The sequence below is a fragment of the Aphanomyces astaci genome (genome assembly GCF_000520075.1).
Source record: "Aphanomyces astaci strain APO3 unplaced genomic scaffold supercont1.26, whole genome shotgun sequence".
NCBI classification, from domain to species: Eukaryota; Oomycota; class Saprolegniomycetes; order Saprolegniales; family Verrucalvaceae; genus Aphanomyces; species Aphanomyces astaci.
The window spans coordinates 153202-172588 of NW_009798289.1; the positions used below are offsets into that span (position 1 = coordinate 153202).

The following is a 19387-nucleotide window of genomic DNA, read 5'->3' on the forward strand; positions in this document are numbered from 1 at the left end:
CTTGCTGGCGGCCACTTTGTCCAACATCCAATGGCAAACCCAACGGTGCAATGGTCGCCCAGCTTTTCTTGGTTCAAATTGAAGTTCCAGTAACGTTAGTGGGGCCATACTTCAATCGCGCGTAGTACTTGAGGAGTGACCGTGAACCTCTCTCTTTGTATCTAGGGGGCGCTAGGACGTGTCTAAAGCGTACGAGCTTATTTTTCGCAGTGTCAGTTATATGTCCAATCATGTTCGGTCCTCTACCACGGTAGATTTTGCAACCATGGTAGCTACGACCAAGACTGAGACTACACGATTCAAACGAGTACCATTCTCTGCATCCTTATTGTTGGAAGCTAGAATACACATGTACGACCACCATCATCATGCCGCCGACGTGGGTTGAGGTGGCTTCATCGATTGCTTGAATTGGAGCAACTTGTTTAGAATTTCGGCCAATCCTGCTTCGGGGGGTTGTCCGCTCGCTTGAAAGATCTCGCCCATGATGAGCAAGTTCTTCGCGCGTCGGTCTCGGTGTAAGGTCGACACAGCCGAGTCCTTGAGCAGCTTGAAACACGCTCCTCGAATCGTGGCTTCGACGTCGGACACGATGCAATGCCATCCGATTTCGAGCACGCTGCCAAACGTTTGGTGTAGCAGTTGTTCCTGCTCGCCCGAGCGACTACTGGTATCTCCGTCTTTCATGCGATCGTCCTGAGCTTTCATCGCATGATAATTCACTTCCGCGGCTTTCACCACCGACTGAAACGCACTAATGTACGACGCCACGACTCGATACCTGGACACAACTTTTCTCGCCGACTTGGCGATGTTGTGCAGCCCGAGTCCCGCCGGCGCGCTGTTCCGGAACCCCAAATGCTTGAGCGCTTGCTCTTCGTAAATGACGCCAACTACGCGGAGCAACGACGCGCCAAACTTGGTCGAGCTCAAGTCCTTGGCCAATGCCGCCACAGTCGCGAGGAAGTTTGCGTGTTTCTGTTTGTCGGTAAATGGGCTAGGACGCTGAGCGTCGTCCAAGAGGTCCCGCAAGAACACTGCACATTGCACTTCGCGACGATTCTGAACCCGTTTCGAGACTTCGTCGTGGCCGAAAAAGTCGTTGGGCATTATGTTGACGTCCCCCACAAAGTTCTCAAAGTGCTCGTTGCCAAACACCCATTGCATCGTCATGGCGTACAGTTGGTCATCTGTGAAGGTGGGAGTCGTCGTGTCGTGCCCCCGCGCGTCGTACGCGGCGCGGTTGCGACGGTCCGACAGAACTTGGTACGCGGAGCTGAGCTCTTGAAACTGCTGCGACGCCTTCGCAGGATCAGTTAGGTTCTTGTCGGGGTGCCATTGAATGGCCAACCGGCGGTAGGCTTTCTTGATCTCTGCGTCCGTGGCGTTGAAACGGACGCCGAGTACGTCGTACAGCTTGGTGTCTTTCACACACGTTGTCGCTTTGGACGAGAACTGGTCGTCGTCGCTCGTCAAGAGACGTCGTGCCTCGTCGTCGAGACGGTACATGTACCATTCATGCGTGTCTGGATTCCACACTTTGTCTTCGTGCGAACACATGATGGCGTACGGCGTGTTGGCAATACCCCACAAAATTTGACCGACCCCGGTCACCGTGCCACCTCCCACCGCCTACACCCCACTGGTATGAGAGTATGAAGGTGGGTACACGCGTGTACCGCTATTGCCGACGCACTCCCAACCACTATACCCTTTGCAAATCCATATAATCCGTCCTCGTGTGCACCAAGTAGTGGCATCACCACGAACGAACTGATGCCAGACGCCACGCCTTGACTCATCAAGCGGATACCTGTCGAGAAGCCGTCCGTGGCATCGCGTGGTGTTTTGGGCGTGGCGGTACCGACAGGTGTATGCATCGCCTCCTTCTCATCCAGTTTCCCAATGGTGATGCGGAGACGTGATGACGATGGCGGCGGCTCGCGCCGGCGCGGGTTCCTGTTCATGGGAAAGATGTTAATTTGAATCGGTATTGTGCGTTATCTGCCACCATGTGTTGACGTAGTCATTTTCAATCCTGTCATACATAATAAAGGAATATAGATTGTTGCAGGGTATATTCTTGGAATGGCGGGAGCAACAACCTCCGTCTCATCTGTTATGTATTTCACGCCAGCGCAGAAGGAGGTGCTGATCAAGCACCTGCGGGCAGGATGTAACTCAAGGAAGGAATGCGCCGGTTGGCGAGCGAACATCGCCGCCGAGTTGGGCGGTGTGGACACCGCACGGATCGATCGATGGTTCTGCAACAACAGAGGCCTGGTCTCGGATGAAGGGTTGGCAAAGCATCGAGCAACAAGACAGCACCACGACGAACGTCGACAACTTCCACCCACCCATCCCGACGACTACCACCCGACCTTTCCCCGACAGCAGCAAATGGCATACGGAGTCTCGACCCCCCAATATTATGCCACCATGGGCTCTCCATCGACTGCTTCCGGGGACTTGAAACGACGCGGGCATGAATCGTCAGCCTCCGCGTCCCAGCATTGGCAGCAACACGACTACATATCCGACAAGAAGCCAAAACTCGAGCATCATGTACACGCGAGGACACAGCAACAACCAGCGCGAATTATGTTGCCGCAGCTAGCACCCCTTTCTCAACAATTCAAGGTTGAAGGAGGGGCGCCGCCACGACTGCTGCCTGGATCGTCGTCCGCATTTCCCCAGACTAACGTACTCCGCCGTTTTGCTCTTCCTAGCATGGCGTCCATGCAGTCACAATCTGCAATGCAGCAATCCCCGTGCCAGCAGCAGCATACCCAACACCTTCCTGGGATGGCCGACGCCACACACCAGCCACAACAGTTGTATCCACCATCATACGGTTCCACGTCCTACATGTCGAAGCACGAACCAGCGGACAACCACACAAATCCATATCCACATCACCCCCCCGCTCCTCGGCTACACGGCCGCGCCGCCGTCTCGCCGCTATTTCCTTCGCCCTCCGGCGGTTTACCACAACTTCCCCCGCACCATCAACAGCATGTCCCGCTGGCCTCGCAGCAACAACCCCATCGACGCCGGCATGACGACGACAAGACAGACGATGCAATGGTTCCAGTCGCCAAACGAGCGCGCCAGTCCAAGGCGACGAAGAAGCCACCAGGGGAGACTGGTTCGAACATACCAGAAAAACGCCTCGCGCGGTATCGTACGGTCGCCAGCCAGCAGACCCAAGACCGCATCGCCCGCGCGATCCACCAGCGCATGTTTTTAATCGAAAAGCAAGTGAAGTCTCCGCTGCACCAAACATTTGCCGTCCTTGGCAGCACGGGTACTCCTCCTTTTCATATATGTATTGTCGATTTGATACACATTTGGGGAGGGGGTGCAATCGAATCGCGTCGACCAAACCGAGCCACAATCGATCTGATTGGTTGAATTTCATTGAGAAGGTTTTGATTGGCTAACAATTTTGAGCTCCTCTGAGGTAGCCAATCAAATCGATTTTCGAAAGCACAATATATATATATATATTATTGCCACCGTCGTCTTCGCTTCTCTATTGCTGGGCATGATTTATCCTGTAAAGTGCAAACTGCACCAAACGTTTGCCGTCCTTGGGACCAAACGGGTATCCATCCTCATCTTGTTTCATCTAGAGTTCTCTCCTTTCATCTATGTCTCGTCATTTTCTTTCATCTATTTCTCACACCTTGGTCTGTCATCTATGCCTCATGATCGATAGATACCCTCTGATCTTGTGTGTGTATGATGTATAGGCAACATTTACACCGTGTCGATTGAATTCGTGCCCGCGTGCACGTGTCCGGACTTCCTCAAAGGCAATCTCTGCAAGCACATCCTGTCCGTGTGTCTCCCGTTAAAGTCAGGTTTTTGTTCATTGAGTTGGAGTAGATTTGTGTACTTGAAGTGCCTCCGTGTACCCGCGACGAGCCCCCACGTGTTCCAGAAAGCGCTGTTGACGTCGGAACTGCAAGAAATCTTTGAGACGGCATCGCAGGCCGACCCCACGGCGGTGGCCAACGCCCGAGTGGTGACACATTACCGCGCGGCGCTCGCGTCTGGCGCCTCCCCAGGCACCCCCGACTTGGGAGGCGTACAGCAAAAGAGCCTGGAAGCGGCGGACTGCCCAATTTGTTTCGAGGCGCTGGACGACGGCAGACCCGTCGTGTGGTGCAAAGAGCAATGTGGGAACAACATTCACTCCGAGTGCTTTGGCCAATGGGAAAAGTCGCGCCGGGCCACCGGTGTTCCGGTAGTAAACGATAGTCGGCTTTGGATATGGCTCATCCTGTTGTTGTGTAGCTGACGTGTATATATTGCCGAGCCAAGTGGCCTTCACCGTCGTCCCGTGGAAAAGCGAGAGCCCGCGATGACCAAGGGTACATGAACTTGGCCGCTGTGGCCAACTTGCCCAGGCAACGAGGTATGGATGGATATATAGATACCCGTTGACATCGTTGTGGCTGAGTTTGCATCGTCACAGATACATCGACGTATCGCCAGCAGCGGTCGCGGTGGCATCGACACGACGAACACGACTTTGATGATTATTGATGGATAGAACAATAGCAACCAAATAACACGAGTGGAACTATTGTCGATTTGATACAAATTTGGTGGAGGGGGTGCAATCGAATCGCGCCGACCAAATAACCGATCCACAATCGATCTGATTGGTTGAATTTCATTGAGATGGTTTTGATTGGCTAATAATTTTGAGCTCATCTGAGGTAGCCAATCAAATCGAATTAAATTCCAACGAGAAACCACGCCACAACACGAAATTTCACTCGAAAGCACAATAATACATACCTCTATGTTTTTTTATGGCGTCCAAGCCATGTCCACATACCCAAGGATTGTAATTGACAGTTACTCCACAGAGTACTTACTGCCTAGTGGAAAGAGGGGCTACGTTGAGGGGGGGTTGCTGGGGCTGTTTTCTGGCTACGGCGAGGGGGGTTGCTGGGGGCTAAATATAGGCTACACAACCAAACCAGGACTTCCCAAGTGTTCCCGCCAGAAAAAGTGATTGCCATGGCTGATGACTGTGACGAATACGGAGATGATGCCGACTTTGAGCATGAGGCGTCCGCAGATGAGATCGTGTTGGACCAGATCGTTGCCGACAAGTCTGTCGACGACCTGCCTTGCAAGGCGACGTCTGCCATTCTAATCACTGAAAGTGCCGTTCAGCAACGAAACAACTCTGATGTGCCAACAGCAGTGCCACGCCTACTTCACGACTCCCATGATATCGCTTCAACTGCAACCTGTCCAGATTGCGACAAGGGCGTCGTGGCGCCACCACTGCTGCTCGTCGTGTGCAACTCGTACGACGAGGCGACGATTCGCAAGCACTGCCGCCGTCGAGAGGATCCGATCCCAACGCCCCCGCCTTGCCCGGACGAGACTGCAATCGCAAGCAACGTTCGTGGGGACAACGACGCGATCTGCATTGCTGCGAAAATTGCTGCGAAACGAGTGTCCGACTGGAACGCCCGTGTGAAAAAGGTGCAAATGAAAGCGGAAGCTGACGACGCGTTGAAACGACAACTCAAGCGCGAGTGGCGTCGAAGCGTCATGACGGAGCCGCCCAAGAACCGACACGACCGGCTGGCCCAGACCAAAGTGGCAATGCGGCAGCTCCAGGATCGAGCCAAAGCGCAAGTCACGATGGCAATGGACTTGAGATGGTACAAGCGGAAAGCATCTCTTGGGCTAACCACCCACGCGCTTGAGAAGAGCGGCGACGTGACCCAGCGAGCCCAAGCGATTCTCACGCAGAAACATCGCCACGACCAATCGTCCAAGAGATCCCACGACACCACTCGAAAGCACGTCCACAACCAGCTGCAGAGGATTGCAGCCGACGCCAAGGCATCGCGAGAACGTAGCTGTCAGTATGTGCATCATGTGAAGGGATCGTACTGGCTCAAACGTCCCCTCAACAAAGCTCGAGAAGCCGCAGACCGAAAGTGGCACGGCAAAGCTAACGCCACGCAAGCCGCAACTGGACTGACCACGGAGACTGGCGTTCACGACTCCCCAGAATGCCCAGACACCGACTACATCAATTCTAAACATGCAGGGAACGACGTGGCTGAAGATGTCATTGATGCCTCCGACACGGCACTTGGAACATCGTCCCTAGAGAAACCATCACCTGCACCAGTCGATTCGCAACTCGAAGGTGCCATGTCTGAGTGCGACGTGACACCCCGCGACTTGAATGGTGCTGATTTTGCACCAGTTCTTGACACCAGTGCCGAACCCGTGCGCGAAGTCGAGCTAGATCCTCAAATCAGTGAATTGACTACAAAGTTGCGAGATGACACCATTTCGCCCCAGCCGTCGTCGTCTCCGGCTGCGATGCTTGATGACTCTTTGAAACTTCATGTTGTACGAAGTGCTGACGTCGTGGAGTGCGTCTACAGTCCTTGATGTCAACGTCCCATACACTAACGTTAATTTAGCTATGGTTAACCGAGTGGTTGCCAAAGCATTGATCGTGGTAACCTAGTACAGTCTGTACACTGCTATTAAGCTTACTAAGATCCTGTGTCACGATAACCTAGTAGTACAGTATTTGTGTGGCGGCACACACATTACTCTTGACGTTAGAACAGACTTGCGACAGATTGAAGGTGGGTTTGTTGTACGGCCATGGTTCTTCAATCGTTGTGGAGAGTGAATGGGAGAGTGCATATTGCATTCTCTATATACACGTTTGATGAGAGCAACGAGTGGCGTTGGGAGTGGGATGCCACCACATCAATGTTGAAGTTGCCGTTGCCAAGGGCATAGTGGGACGCACCGTCACAACTTGAAGTGTCATTGGCTGAAGATTGAATCGCACGAATCAGGTTGGAATCTCTTCCCCACTCACAACGCAAGTGGTCGGTCCAAGGCAACGTGCAATTGTACAAAAGCCAACAGGAATGAACCTCACGGCCACACAGCTCGGCGCCATTCCGCCGCCTTGCCACCACAAACTTCGCATTGATTTCCTCGTCTCTCCTGACACGACTTCGTCCTCACAGCCACCCCGAACTTCGTCTCGTTCTTCTGGCTCCACTGCCAACGGCGGCCGTAAGAGCAAGCCCAGCGGAGCTTCATCCTTGCCAAAGCGCACCGCCCTTCGATCTGGGGGGTGGACAGAGGCTGAGATGGAGTACACCCTTCGCCTCTCAGCCGACTTCAAGGATGGCCTGGTGTCAGATGCCGCCACTGGCATTCTTCTTCGACAATACCTCAGCCTCAAGCTCAACTGCTCACCGATGCGGCTCAGTAAAAAGTTCGATAAGTCATCGGGGATTCTTGGCATGCATCGGTATGACCCGACGGCATCTGTGCTCTCAGGCCTCACACCTGAAATGCGACGCTTGCGTAAGAAGGAACTCAAGCAACTGGAGGATGCGTTCCACAAGAACAGCAGCGAGGTCAAAGCCGATGTGATGCAAGCCGAGGTCCGCAGTATGAAGCGAAGGCGACTGCATAGACATCCCCAGGAACCGCCCACTCCTTGCGCCATGATGGCGCCATTGGATTTGCTCGTTGCGCTGGCGTGCCATGCTGCGTAAACGCGCGCGCTGTGGACTTTATGTGATGTTTTAGTAGTGTTTTACTGTATCGACTACGTAAATAATGTGAATGTGTTGTGGAAACGGTGGTGGGTTGACCACTTCAGCACTTTTTTGTCGCTTGGGCTACATACAGTACTGCGGCAGTTACGTGAAGTTTCTCTCCTTTGGCTCATCTGTGGCAATGTCGAAGATGGCAAACCTGTGATGACTGATACATGGCAACCACAACCATGGAGGCACACGAATGCATTAATATCTGACGGGGGCTTCGAGATCGTTCGCGATCGCGACCAACATCGCACTGTTGTAACGACACTCATTTACCCGACGGCTTTCGGGTTTGGAGTACCGGTACGTACACACGGGTTACAACTGTACCGTACTACTTGGCTACTCGTAACTTTACCGTGCAGTTTGAGCAAAGGTACTGTACCCGGTATGCAAAAATACTGTACTGTACCCTTATACTACGAAGTACGGTACATTATACAAGACTGTACTGTACACGTACAAATGTACGATTCTCGATGTAGCAACGTCATCCCTTCAAACGAGCCAGCAGCTCCACTTGCCACTTCGAGCATGCACACCAATGGTTGGGCCTACGACGACGGCTTGGAAGCTTACGTTGAGGTTCCGCAGGTTCCAACCAGAAGAAGTTGTTCTCGACCCCATATGCAGAGTGAGTACCCACAATGCCGCATGCATCGTTAGAAACTCGGCAGGGTTCAAATACCCGGTAAATGCAGTGCCCCAAATACTCGTAAAAAAACACGACTGTGGAAGCTTAAAATGTGACGTATTCGAGAAGTAATTATTTAAAATGTCTGGGATGTGATTGGCTGTTGTCCCATCGGACAGGGAGAGCGGTAGATACGCCCAGGTTGGCCAATCCAATAACTTACACATTCTTATTGGCCAATTAATCGTCGGAGCAAATGACATCAGTGCAGTATCGCGAGCATTGATTGGCCACTCAACTTGAACTAGAATTCGAGAATTATGAATGCGACGATGTGATTGGATGGGTTTATTTTGAATGACGGTCTGGGACAAACCATGGCCCAATGCTTTCTGATCGCATTTCTTTGTATAAATTCAATACAAATGCTGAATCGAACACTGCATCGATTCGGCCACGGAAAAAAAGGATCAAAACAATATGGAAATTTTCTGTGCATTTGTGAATCTCACAGTAATTCCCAGAGGTTTTACCCCCCATGCTGCGCCTCGTTGCTCTTACGACGCATGAGCTCATTATTCCTTTTCCTGTCCCGCCAGCGCTTGTCGTCGGCCTTTCATCGTCCGCGTCCTCACTCTTCCTCGCTCCTCACTGCCCCGCATGACGGCGACTGTAGCTCAGTATCCTCTCGCGTCCAAGGTGAATGATGCCTTCATGCCGCTTTCAGGCGTGGACATTCGAAGTGAGCGCATTGCCCTCGTGCTGGACATGGACGAATGCCTTGTCCACACGAAGATCAAGAGCAACAAGGCCAACAAGTACCGACAAGACGAAGCGCGTCCTGAAACAAGCGAGGAGTACCCCGAATGCTTTGAAGTCGTCATGGAAGACGGCGAAAAAGTTGTGGTGAACAAACGACCTGGCCTCGACGCTTTCCTCCAGAAAGCCAGCCAGCATTTCGACGTCTATGTCTTCACGGCTGGGCTTGAAATGTACGGTCGGCCCATTTTGGAAGCGCTGGACCCATCGAAGAGTCTGTTCAAAGGCCACTTCTTCCGCACGTCGTGTACCCTCAAGAGCGGGTTCTTCATGAAAGATCTGCGCTCGGTCCGAACCGACTTGTCTAAGGTCGTCCTTGTTGACAACAACCCTGTGTCGTTCCTGCCGCAACCAAGCAATGGCATTCCGGTCCCAAGTTTCTACGACGACATCCACGACAAGACGTTGGATTCCTTGACCAAAGTGCTCATGAACCTGTTGAACCTGTCGGACGTCCGCCCTCGACTCCATCAACTCTTCCGCCTCTCGGACCTCTTGGCCGACCACCGCAAGAGCCTGTGGTGCATGTGAATGTGTGTAGTCGCCCCTTGTACTTTATTCCGTCGACTAGTGCAGTCGTATAACCTTATCTTATTCATCCAAATCTGGTACTGTTCCTCAACCCGAGTTCTTAAACGCTGGAGATGTGGAAGCAAGAAAAACACATCCGAGCCATCTCTGTAGTAGCTACTATTCGTAGTGTTTAGTACTATACTATTAATACACTCAAATGGAAAAATGACGAAAAAAAGATTCACTCTCATACAGAACGCAAGTGAATTCCACAAGACAAAACATATTGTGTTACTACTGTAAAAATAGTACTGTAGTAGTCGGTACTGTATCATGTTTCTGGGGTATCATACAGTACTACTACGTACTACTAGTAGTAACTACTAGTAACTCCGATACTGACGCAGTAACGTTACAGTATCGGAAGCATGTCGTCGCCATGGTGCACTGCGTTCGATATCTTGGAAGTATTACTTGGAATTAGTATTGTGAATTCGCTATAAACTTCCAAAATTCGCCTGGTTTGTCGAATCAATCGATTCACTGTCAGCGGCGAGATTCGATTCGACGGGGTCTGGAAATTCGTATTAATATCGAATCCTTACATCAGTGAGTTGACATTGGCATCCCATGAAGTACAGTAACTGACAATGTAATGTACGTAACTGCACTTTGTCAATTGAACCGCCGTGAAACGGCCGCTTGAAATACGCTTCCGCCAAGAAGCAAACAAATCGGCATCATGTCGTCGGCAGCAGCGGCGCCGCCGTGTTGCGGCCAATCGTGGTCAGATCCCAAAGTGCCCCACCTGTGCCAACTTGCCAAGGAGTCGGTTACGCACGGCGTATCACAATTACCGACAGGGAAAAAGCTCGACAAACCATCATCGGCCACACCCTTCGCTACATCAGCCAACACTGCAATCACCGTCAGCTCAACCGTCAATGACAGCAGTAGCGGTGCCGTCAGGCGGGGCGGGCAGTCTGAGAATATCCAAGTGCTAATTCGCATCCGGCCACTCATCGACAGAGAAACCGGGCACGACCCCACGGCCCAGCACTTTATTCATACCACCAGCGACCAGGTACATACTTATCCCCTGTCCACTTCCACTGGAAGGTCCTCTGTTGGAACCTCACGTGTGTGGGGGACAGACCATCGAAGTGCAAACTGCCGACTCCAACATCAAGTGCAAGTACGACGCTGTATTTGGACCGTCCGTGTCGCAAGAGGACGTGTACGACCGCGTCAAGGAGTGCACGGAAGCGTTCCTCGACGGATTCAACGCCACGTTGTTCGCGTATGGCCAAACCGGCAGCGGCAAATCGTTCACGATGTTTGGTGCCGAGACCGACCTGTCGCGCTTTCGCCCAGGTTTATGCAAGAGCCAAGTACGTCATCCAACCGTTTCATATACCGCCAACGACGAACGTTGTCACATATGTTGTCGTCGTTGACATTTCCCTTGTGTGAATATATCCTTTTCTGGCCGCAACCTCGATGTTTTCCCCTGACACTGCCTACTGCGAACACCCAGGCTGGGATCATTCCGCGAGCGATTAAGGACATCTTCGCTGGCGTGATCAAGAAGAACGCCAGTGGCACGCAGCAAGCGGCAGTGTTTTGCTCATTTGTGCAAATATACAATGAAAACCTGTATGACTTGCTCCGCGATGTCAACATGGACAAGCCCCTGGCAATTCACGAAGACAGATCCAACGGCATCTTTGTGGAAGGACTGTCCGAGTACGCCGTGCAAAACGTGCACGACTGCTTCGCCCTGCTTCAAGCTGGCGAAGAACACCGGGCAGTGCGCGCGACACACATGAACCAAGTGAGTTCGCGCAGCCACAGCGCGTTCCAGCTGTTTTTGGAAATCAAAACGACCGACGGCACGACCATCAAGTCCAAGTTCAACCTCGTGGACCTCGCCGGGTCGGAGAAGTGGCACCCCGACGCCAACATGCAGGTGCCATTCCAGTCGTATGATTGGTCGAGTGACGGTGTATCGTAACGATGCCAGCGTAGTATTATCACATTTCTGAAATGACCAATATCAACCTCAGCCTGCACACTCTGGGGCGATGCATTGCGTCGCTAACCACCAAGGTACACGTCCAATAAATGAACAGAGATGGATTCAAGCAAGCGATACAATACACGATCGTTGCGGTAGAACAACGGCCACGTGCCATACCGAGACTCGAAGCTCACGCGGTTGCTCCAAGACAGTTTAGGAGGCAACACCAAGACGCGCATCATCGCTACACTGTCCCCCGCCGTGGACTGCATTGACGAGTCCGTGTCGACCTTGAAATTTGCCGATCGCGCCAAGCAGGTAAAGTTCCCAGCTCAAAAATCTGACCTTAACATGCCTAACGCATTTTAATGTCTGCGCCGGTTTTGATGTCGCGGGCGGTGTAGGTGATGGTGTGTGTCCGAGTGAACGAGCAGCGGGAAATCGACCCCGCGTACGTGGAAAAGCTGGAAGAAGAGATCGAATCTTTGCGCGCCATCGTCGCGGCTTTCGAAGCCTCTGCCCCTGGTAGTACTAGTAGTAGTACTATAAGTTCGACTAGTAACCACGCCGGCGGCGGCACCCCCGAATCGACCCTGGTTCGACTACTCAAGGAAAACGCCGATTTGAAAGACACCAACACTAAATTGCGACGGCAGCTGGACGAAGGCGGGGGGAGACCGATGAAGCAACCGGCACCTCTTGGTCCCGACCGCAACGGTAGTAGTACTAGTAGTGGTACAAACAACCACGACGACCAGTACTACCGCCAGCAAACTCAGGTACAGAGATCGGACAATCCAAATTGCAGTTGAAACAATGTTGTAGACACTGGAAGGGGTGCTACTTCGGCTCAAAGAGGCGTCGGATAGTTTTTTCAAATTTGAAATCGAAGAAGACCAGCTCAAAGCCATCATGGACACGTCGTTCAAGTTCATCCAGCCCGCATCGTCCAAAGGGAATACGTCGGCGACCACGATGCAACGGCCATCTGGGATTAGCTTGACACGCCCTAGAACCAAATGTACGTGTTCCTCGTTAGAGTCCAACGGTGTTACATCAGAATCATGGACGAGTGTAGCTGTGATGTTGTCGAGCAAACCCATGGCGGAGGTGGCGTTCCGAGTCCGCGGCAAGTCTTCCGCAGTAGACGACGGCGAAGCATCCTGGCAGTCGGATGCTCCCCCCAAGAGAACGGAAGAAGACGACGTGAAAGCGGCAGAGAAGGCCATGAAAAAGCAAGTCAAACTCCAGGCATGGCTCATGGAAAAGGAGCGCCGGGAGCTGGCCAAGCTCCACCAACACCAAGAGTACATTGACGAACAACGAAAGGCCCAAGCCGATAAGGATGCCAAGTTCTTTAAACGAGCGCAAGAAACCAAAAAACGATTGTCTGGGGGGTAGGAAACATAATCTCCGATTGATGACTGATGTACGTTTGTATGTAGCCCCCCCGCCGCCTCGCCCGAATCGTCCTGACGAGCTAAGATGAAGTTAGTTATGTCATCCGTAAGGATATGATAAACAACGGAATAGCATTGCATTGGGTTTGGTCCAATCTCCGCCTTTACTTAAATCGGTTACAAAAACCGTTTCGGTGCACGTGCGACGCCAACCGCCACGGATGTCGGCGCTGTTGATCGAATGGCTCAACCGAGACTTCCATCTCCACCGACCGGTCGTGTCGATGGAAAAGGACCTTAGTAATGGCTACCTCCTTGGCCAGGTATTGCATGCGTTGGACTTGAACGCGTCGTTCCCAGCAGGCTACCACGACTGCGACACGGTCCCAGCGATGGTGGCCAACATGGAGCAGTTGTCGGCGGCATTGCGACCCATTCGCGTTGCATTTCCCGTCGAATTGGCACGAGGCATTATGATGGAGAAGAAAGGCGCGGCAGCTAAAGTTCGTCCAGCCCAGATGTTCACATATCCCGAAGTCATGTGTGCTATTAGGTATTGATGGACGTTAAAACGTATGTGGACCAGCGCCACACCAACCCGACTCACGCGGTGGCGTCCACGACGTCCGTTCGTCCTCCAGCCCATGGCACCCGACATTTCCGCCCTATCGATCCAAACGTACAGTGGACATCATGGCGATGTTGAATATCGTGACCATCTTGAAGGGTATCTTGGCTAGGACACCAGCGAGCGGTTTGTGGAAACGTTGATCAACTCCCTCGACCCTGCCGATGTCAACAACCTCAACCGCATCGATATGGCCATCCATTTGCGCAAGTTTTCCCAATTTATGTGGGACACGGACCACGAAAACGCCACCGTAACAACCATCTATCCAACTTTGTGCTCGCTTCAACGTCACCCGCATATGTGAAATGGTATTTGTAGTTCTTTGCGTCCAAATCGCAAGAATCCGCCGCAGCGAGCGCCGATCGCCGCCACGAAGCGCAAGCGCATATCCACGAGAAGCGGACGTTTTTGCAGCAGTGGACCCACGACGGGGAAGACGCGTGGGTCGTCAACCAAGTACGAATGTGATCTTGTGTCGTAGCTCTAGAGACATATCTATCTTGCGAAGGGATGATGGGGAACGTGTGTTTCTATGTCGTGTGTAGTCGGTGCAATCTACCCGCGAAGCCACGGAGCTCCAGTTTGAACTGAGTCTGCGTGAGAAGCGCCGGCTGATTGTAGTCCAGCAAAATGATACAGCCGCCGCCGACCTCCACGACGGCGTTGCTGGCTTCGACAAGAACTTCAAGCGACTAGGCATCAGCAGCGGCGACGAAGATGCGAACGTGCGGCTTCCGCCCATCCAAGGCACGGGACTGGAACACTTGGTCACGCTGGAAACGAGGGTCGACGGGTGCCACTTCCGCCCCGCCAGCAACGTGCAAATGATGAAGGAGCTCCGGGAACGTCGTAAGGTGCACTTGCACGCGCAAAAAGAACGCGCGAGTCGACGCCGCAAGATGCTCGTCGACCAAACTCGCAACACCATTGAGGTACACGCATGAGTCAGGCGGTAGACTTGATGGGGCATGGGAATATGCTAGATCCATCGAAAGACGGAAGAGGGGCTCCTCCTTAAGCGCTTGCTTCACGTGGGCAAGGCACGACGCGAAATTCTAGCCATGCTATGGCTGGAGCATCATGACCATGTCCAAGCCAAGTCGGACAAAGCAACACAGCTCGCCGCTCGAGGAAAAGAAGCTGCCGAGGCCATCGAAGCGGCGGTCAAGAACAGTTTGCAGGCGTTGCATACTGTTGCGACGGCGACCCCTCGCCTTCGGGACCAAGAGCTCAAAGCCCGCGCCGCAAAAGATTGTACGGCGTTGGCAATTCAGAAGCGACACGAAGGGCATTATCAAATGTGCCGCGATGTCGTGCATATGTTGATCGACATGGTTTGGATCCTGATTGCGCACAGGTACAGTACAACAAATCGTAAAATCGCGAAAAGGACAATGATTTCAGCAGAGTGTCACGATGGTGGATTGTTTGGCTAGGACGACGACAGCCAAAGCTCCCATGGCCCCGCAAACATACCGGGCGTTGAAGCTGTCGTTTGTCGATGGCACAGTGGTACCCAAGCCGCCGAAGAATGCCAACACGGCGGCGGGCCACAGTCGGACCGAGCTGCACATGCTGTTGTCCAACTACATGCATGGCAGCGGGGTTTTCTATTCGCCAGAACTTGGTCGACTTCCCGAAGCATCGTCCGACGATATCACGCTCGTCGAAACTACGTTGCACCAACTCAACACCAAGTCTATGGATGAAATTGTGGTCACCAAGTGGAAGCCACTAGCGCCGCCACGGCCGCTCTTGCTGTGCTGGTACACCAAGGATCCAAACTGTGTGTTGGCGAAGACCATTGCAGACGACACGGGCTTGCTCGTGGTGACTGTGGACAGCTGCGTGGACAAGAGCGTCAAGCTTGGCGAACGGGTCAAAGGCGGCGAAAAGTTGACTGCCCCCGAGGTTGTTCAACTCACCCTGGGGCCCTTGATTGGTTAATCATCAGCTTTAATGTAGACCGAGTTGGCATCGTTGGGGAACAAAGTGGTGGCCTTGCGAGCCAAGAAAGACAACGCTATCCCGGAGGGAGTGATCAGCGACATCGTGAACAAAGCAATATTGCTCTTGCTTATGCATCCCCCCGACTCGTTGTTCGTCGGGTGCATTCTGTTGAACTTTCCCAGGTTCGCATCGCGTCGAGGGACTGATGTCTGAACTCATGTGACATATCCCCTTGGTTTGGTAGAACCAAAGACGAAGCCAAGGCCTTCGAGGTGGACATGGTGCGTCGGATGGTTGATTTGACTGATGCAGAGTCGGTTGCTCGGGTTGCACAGCTCAATGCAGTCTTGGACGACAAGAACCCCCTTTCTGAACAGGACCTCCTCGCTCGACCTCCCCCCGCCTCTAGCATCGACTGGGTCGTTTTCGTCGACCCGTCCGATGAAACTGATCTCACAGTCGAGGATGACGCTGCTGCGAAGGATGAGCTCCGTCTCAAGTTGACAGTGTGGAAAGCTATGCAGACGACGTTGAACTCGTTTTGGAAACCATTTGGATGTGTGTACTCGGTACGAAACACGTCTGCATTGAAATGACTTCTTCACGCCATCGCCGTTGTACAAATGCAGGTCGATCCGACTACATCGACACCGTTCGCCACGCTGGAAACGTTGCATCTGCTGCTGGAACTTGTAGCAACGCCAGCCGACACGTCGCTCCACGCATCGCGTGTCCGGGACATGAACGGGTTCCTCCAGACCTTGCAATTAGCCAAGCAATCCCGACGCCAAAGTCTCCCGCGTCCGGAATATTTGTACACTCAGCAATTAGCTGGTGAACGCAGTCTGTTGCCGGTGGAATTGTGTCCCAAGCTGTATGAGACGTTGGTTCTACAGGTAAATAGTGCAGTTCAAACTCGACGATGGACGGCAATGTCGGTTCTACTGAGACGCACTCATCGCAATAGGGCGTCGCGACTGTTCAAGCGAAACGCAAGGCACTGTTCACCGACTTGTACGATAGTTTGCTGCAACTTTCAGAGCAATTTCGAGGGCTGCGGACAGCCTTCTTAAACGTCCTGTGTGGCCACACCCAACAACGCCATATCGATAGCACGTTCCAGCGGTTGCGTGCCCTTGGAACGACCAACCCACGGACGCAAAAGGAGCAAGCCAAGGTTTGTTAATTTGCTCATTCATGAAGTACATATATAGAGCACCTACCCTCCCATCATGAACTGTGCGGTAGAAGTTGATGTCCACCCTCGAAGTTACACTGGGCGATATGGTGGACACGTCGCGCAAAGCTGCCAACGACTTCTTGCTCGCTCGACAACCGCTGCTGTCCCCCACAACGTTCATTGCCCATATCGAAGGGTGGTTGGAACAGCTCGTCACGACTGAGATCACGGCCTTTGAGGCTCGCGACGCGGCACTGGACTTATACTTTTATCAAGTTGAGACCCTTGCGATAGGTCAGGGCGATAACACCAAGGCAATTCCAGCACCGTTGCGGCCGTTGATGGATGCATTGGGGCATTGCATGTCGAGCAATCCTCACTTCGGCGCCCTTCTCGCGCCTCTCGCCTCATTATGTGCACCTCGTCCCTCATCGTCTCGTGGCGAGACCTCAGCAACACCCGTTCCAGTCGCGCCCCAGTTCCTTTCTGACACTACATCAAGCACCACTCAACCTTCTACTACTGACAACCAGAATAGCGTCACCAGTACACCATCGCCCCCTCAGCTGACGGACGATAGTGACAACATCAGTGCAAGACGGCTGCGCATCATGTGGAGCGAGCGCGCGCTGGTCATTCAACGAGTGCTCGCGGCCATCGACTTTGTCACCCAGCTTATTCGTCGTGTGGAAACGGTTGACGAGACAGAGCGGCAGGCCCTCGGCAATGTCACGGTCGAATACATGCGGCAGGACCACAGCTTCATTCAACAAGTTCTGAGCGATTTGGCGCATCTGCAGCCTTCGATCGGACCCACGGCTAAGGTCGTGGCGTGGCCTCGAAGGCAGGGCCTTGAGACACCGTGGATTCGCCACAGCGTGGACATTTCAGCCCACAGAAACTACTTGCATCCTCGACATGTCCTCGTCGTCGCGAAAGCGCTCGCGTCGGCACCAGAGCAAACTGACGGACTCGTCGAGTTGTCCATATTCAGCCGCATCGTGCGCGACACGGCTCTTGTTCGGGAGGACGATGCAGGAGGCGGCGTTAGCACCCGCGCGACCAAGTGCTCCGACGAGATGCCGTCATTTCCCGAGTTCTGGATAAACTTTGCCCGAGTGTCACATGCGGCTCTGCCATTTTGCACGGCGTCACACCTCGTCGACTGGCGGCGTTTTCTGCTCAGCGTCTTGTTCGTACAATGGGTACCACCGCCACGCACCAAGCATTTGCATGCGCTCTTGTCCCCTCGGACACACATCCATGACGATGCGACGACCTCCTCGGGGTCCCTTGCGGATGCTTACTGGACACAGTCGGCATTTGCGTCGCTGCCCATGTGGCTGGACAATGTCGTGGATCAACCAGAAGTGTTCAAAGACTGCCTGTACCACATCTTTGCTCTACAGGACACTCGCGTTCCCGTCGCGACCTTTGTGCTGCATTTGTGCGTTTCGACTTACCCGACGGACGTCGTGTCGGCGTTGCATGGGAGTCTGGCGCCATTTTCACGAGGATTGGCACGGGCGTTCCGTTTCTTGCTAGCAACACCGTCGTCGTCGTCGCCTCCATCCTGGGATGCTTCGAAGTTTCGCCTCTTGCTTAGTGTAAGTCATGTCGCCGACGTGGATATCATCAAGGTCGTGGACGGCTATGACTATTCTGTCACTGACGTCGAGTCGTTCCTTCACTATTGCGATGCGACTATTCCGTCGCTTGCGGCGCGATGGGCCTTTCACAACGTTTACGACCACCTGGTTGAATAAAGTGCATGTGGCTCTGCCAAGTAATACCTGGAGATCTGCTAACATTACATACAGTGGTTGTAAATGCTATACCAAGGAAATTACTTCACATGTTTGAAGTGACTTGGATCTTCTAATCAAATTAGCCAATGAAATCGTAGTAATCGAAATCTTGACGAAAGGTCGCGCAATCTCGTTGTCAGGGCCTGCAAAATAGCATCATGGTGGACGACCTCCAATCGTCGGAAGAAGTAATCTGCTGTGTATGCATCCTCTATTCAACGAAACGTCGATATGTAGCTTGCATTCGTCGCTGAAGAAGTCGACCGCATTATCCTGCAGGTTGATGGAATCCCGCTGAGCGATATTGCTAACCACGTCGATAGTCTGTAGAGCACTTTCTCAAGGATCAAAGCTACGACGAAAACGAAGTCTCGCATTGGGTGGACTTGATATGCGACGGGATTATGAAAGGTCTCAGCGATCTGCGAAAGCCGCTCAAGTACATTGGTAGGACTAATGATCTTCCACTTCGCTTGGATGACACCTTAACCCCCACATGGATGTATCATACAGTAAGCTGCGTAATCATGCAAAAGAACGGCGCAGGCATTCACTCAGCAGTCTCGTGCCATTGGGATACTGCCATTGACGGTACGAATCAATCACGAGACCATTTTGTAGTCACATCTAACTAGCTGTTCTGTGGTTAGGGGCCCACGTTGTCAAGTGGCCTAGCGACAAGCACAAAGAGCACAATCGAACGATGTATTGCATTGTCACTGTAGGCGGATTAGGTTTCTAACCGTAAATGTAATGCATACATTGACTCCGCCACTGAAATCGACTTTGTCGTTTAGA

At 52.8% G+C, this 19387-nt stretch overlaps 8 protein-coding genes across 12 annotated transcripts; 6 read left to right on the forward strand and 2 right to left on the reverse strand.

The window, feature by feature from the left end:
• Nucleotides 1-291: 291 nt before the first annotated feature.
• On the reverse strand, nt 292-1988 carry H257_10030 (hypothetical protein). Its single transcript, XM_009836459.1, has 2 exons — nt 1680-1988; nt 292-1632 (listed from the first exon to the last, which is right to left on the reverse strand). Exons 1-2 carry the CDS (start codon nt 1965-1967, stop codon nt 367-369), a joined length of 1554 nt encoding a protein of 517 aa, XP_009834761.1. The 5' UTR covers nt 1968-1988; the 3' UTR covers nt 292-366.
• A 107-nt stretch (nt 1989-2095) lies between these two features.
• On the forward strand, nt 2096-4601 carry H257_10031 (hypothetical protein). Of its 3 annotated transcripts, XM_009836462.1 has the most exons (5): nt 2096-3307; nt 3756-3840; nt 3892-4252; nt 4303-4423; nt 4484-4601. In XM_009836462.1, the coding sequence occupies exons 1-5, from the start codon at nt 2122-2124 to the stop codon at nt 4552-4554; spliced, it is 1824 nt and encodes a 607-aa protein (XP_009834764.1). In that variant the 5' UTR covers nt 2096-2121; the 3' UTR covers nt 4555-4601. The 3 variants fall into 3 exon arrangements, with proteins under 3 accessions (XP_009834764.1, XP_009834762.1, XP_009834763.1); XM_009836460.1 differs by having other exon boundaries at nt 3756-4252; XM_009836461.1 differs by having other exon boundaries at nt 3892-4423.
• A 398-nt stretch (nt 4602-4999) lies between these two features.
• Nucleotides 5000-6540, reverse strand: H257_10032 (hypothetical protein). The gene has a single exon (XM_009836463.1). It carries the CDS (start codon nt 6085-6087, stop codon nt 5722-5724), a length of 366 nt encoding a protein of 121 aa, XP_009834765.1. The 5' UTR covers nt 6088-6540; the 3' UTR covers nt 5000-5721.
• H257_10033 (hypothetical protein) lies at nt 6528-7691 on the forward strand. Its single transcript, XM_009836464.1, has one exon. The coding sequence runs from the start codon at nt 6942-6944 to the stop codon at nt 7581-7583; it is 642 nt and encodes a 213-aa protein (XP_009834766.1). The 5' UTR covers nt 6528-6941; the 3' UTR covers nt 7584-7691.
• Nucleotides 7692-8781: 1090 nt separating this feature from the next.
• On the forward strand, nt 8782-9709 carry H257_10034 (hypothetical protein). The gene has a single exon (XM_009836465.1). The coding sequence runs from the start codon at nt 8929-8931 to the stop codon at nt 9616-9618; it is 690 nt and encodes a 229-aa protein (XP_009834767.1). The 5' UTR covers nt 8782-8928; the 3' UTR covers nt 9619-9709.
• A 575-nt stretch (nt 9710-10284) lies between these two features.
• H257_10035 lies at nt 10285-13180 on the forward strand. 2 transcript variants are annotated; one of them, XM_009836467.1, is made up of 9 exons: nt 10285-10684; nt 10755-10991; nt 11138-11569; nt 11629-11709; nt 11777-11938; nt 12025-12399; nt 12446-12641; nt 12699-13017; nt 13066-13180. In XM_009836467.1, the coding sequence occupies exons 1-9, from the start codon at nt 10343-10345 to the stop codon at nt 13094-13096; spliced, it is 2175 nt and encodes a 724-aa protein (XP_009834769.1). In that variant the 5' UTR covers nt 10285-10342; the 3' UTR covers nt 13097-13180. The 2 variants fall into 2 exon arrangements, with proteins under 2 accessions (XP_009834769.1, XP_009834768.1); XM_009836466.1 differs by having other exon boundaries at nt 12446-13017.
• A 20-nt stretch (nt 13181-13200) lies between these two features.
• H257_10036 lies at nt 13201-18674 on the forward strand. Of its 2 annotated transcripts, XM_009836468.1 has the most exons (12): nt 13201-13523; nt 13574-13699; nt 13761-13901; nt 13970-14107; nt 14197-14583; nt 14635-15008; nt 15088-15562; nt 15617-15783; nt 15846-16170; nt 16231-16497; nt 16569-16778; nt 16850-18674. In XM_009836468.1, the coding sequence occupies exons 1-12, from the start codon at nt 13242-13244 to the stop codon at nt 18545-18547; spliced, it is 4590 nt and encodes a 1529-aa protein (XP_009834770.1). In that variant the 5' UTR covers nt 13201-13241; the 3' UTR covers nt 18548-18674. The 2 variants fall into 2 exon arrangements, with proteins under 2 accessions (XP_009834770.1, XP_009834771.1); XM_009836469.1 differs by lacking the exons at nt 13201-13523; nt 13574-13699; nt 13761-13901 and having other exon boundaries at nt 13911-14107.
• Nucleotides 18675-18700: 26 nt separating this feature from the next.
• Nucleotides 18701-19386, forward strand: H257_10037 (hypothetical protein). The gene is made up of 5 exons (XM_009836470.1): nt 18701-18777; nt 18827-18868; nt 18913-19036; nt 19103-19180; nt 19240-19386. Exons 1-5 carry the CDS (start codon nt 18748-18750, stop codon nt 19329-19331), a joined length of 366 nt encoding a protein of 121 aa, XP_009834772.1. The 5' UTR covers nt 18701-18747; the 3' UTR covers nt 19332-19386.
• Nucleotide 19387: the final 1 nt, after the last annotated feature.

What these genes read in the sequence shown, in the direction of transcription:
- H257_10033 (XM_009836464.1), top strand. Translation starts at nt 6,942, where the DNA reads ATGAACCTCACGGCCACACAGCTCGGCGCCATTCCGCCGCCTTGCCAC.
- H257_10030 (XM_009836459.1), bottom strand. Translation starts at nt 1,967, where the DNA reads ATGAACAGGAACCCGCGCCGGCGCGAGCCGCCGCCATCGTCATCACGT. An exon ending in GGAGTGCGTCGGCAATAGCG is followed by an intron (nt 1,633 to 1,679) that starts GTACACGCGTGT and finishes AGTGGGGTGTAG; the next exon opens with GCGGTGGGAGGTGGCACGGT.
- H257_10034 (XM_009836465.1), top strand. Translation starts at nt 8,929, where the DNA reads ATGACGGCGACTGTAGCTCAGTATCCTCTCGCGTCCAAGGTGAATGAT.
- H257_10032 (XM_009836463.1), bottom strand. Translation starts at nt 6,087, where the DNA reads ATGTTTAGAATTGATGTAGTCGGTGTCTGGGCATTCTGGGGAGTCGTG.
- H257_10036 (XM_009836468.1), top strand. Translation starts at nt 13,242, where the DNA reads ATGTCGGCGCTGTTGATCGAATGGCTCAACCGAGACTTCCATCTCCAC. An exon ending in AAACTCGCAACACCATTGAG is followed by an intron (nt 14,584 to 14,634) that starts GTACACGCATGA and finishes GGAATATGCTAG; the next exon opens with ATCCATCGAAAGACGGAAGA. An exon ending in ATTCTGTTGAACTTTCCCAG is followed by an intron (nt 15,784 to 15,845) that starts GTTCGCATCGCG and finishes TTGGTTTGGTAG; the next exon opens with AACCAAAGACGAAGCCAAGG.
- H257_10031 (XM_009836460.1), top strand. Translation starts at nt 2,122, where the DNA reads ATGTATTTCACGCCAGCGCAGAAGGAGGTGCTGATCAAGCACCTGCGG. An exon ending in TGCCGTCCTTGGCAGCACGG is followed by an intron (nt 3,308 to 3,755) that starts GTACTCCTCCTT and finishes TATGATGTATAG; the next exon opens with GCAACATTTACACCGTGTCG. An exon ending in CAACTTGCCCAGGCAACGAG is followed by an intron (nt 4,424 to 4,483) that starts GTATGGATGGAT and finishes GCATCGTCACAG; the next exon opens with ATACATCGACGTATCGCCAG.
- H257_10035 (XM_009836466.1), top strand. Translation starts at nt 10,343, where the DNA reads ATGTCGTCGGCAGCAGCGGCGCCGCCGTGTTGCGGCCAATCGTGGTCA. An exon ending in TTCATACCACCAGCGACCAG is followed by an intron (nt 10,685 to 10,754) that starts GTACATACTTAT and finishes TGTGGGGGACAG; the next exon opens with ACCATCGAAGTGCAAACTGC. An exon ending in ACCCCGACGCCAACATGCAG is followed by an intron (nt 11,570 to 11,628) that starts GTGCCATTCCAG and finishes ATGCCAGCGTAG; the next exon opens with TATTATCACATTTCTGAAAT.
- H257_10037 (XM_009836470.1), top strand. Translation starts at nt 18,748, where the DNA reads ATGGTGGACGACCTCCAATCGTCGGAAGAA. An exon ending in AAAGCCGCTCAAGTACATTG is followed by an intron (nt 19,037 to 19,102) that starts GTAGGACTAATG and finishes TGTATCATACAG; the next exon opens with TAAGCTGCGTAATCATGCAA. An exon ending in TTGGGATACTGCCATTGACG is followed by an intron (nt 19,181 to 19,239) that starts GTACGAATCAAT and finishes TTCTGTGGTTAG; the next exon opens with GGGCCCACGTTGTCAAGTGG.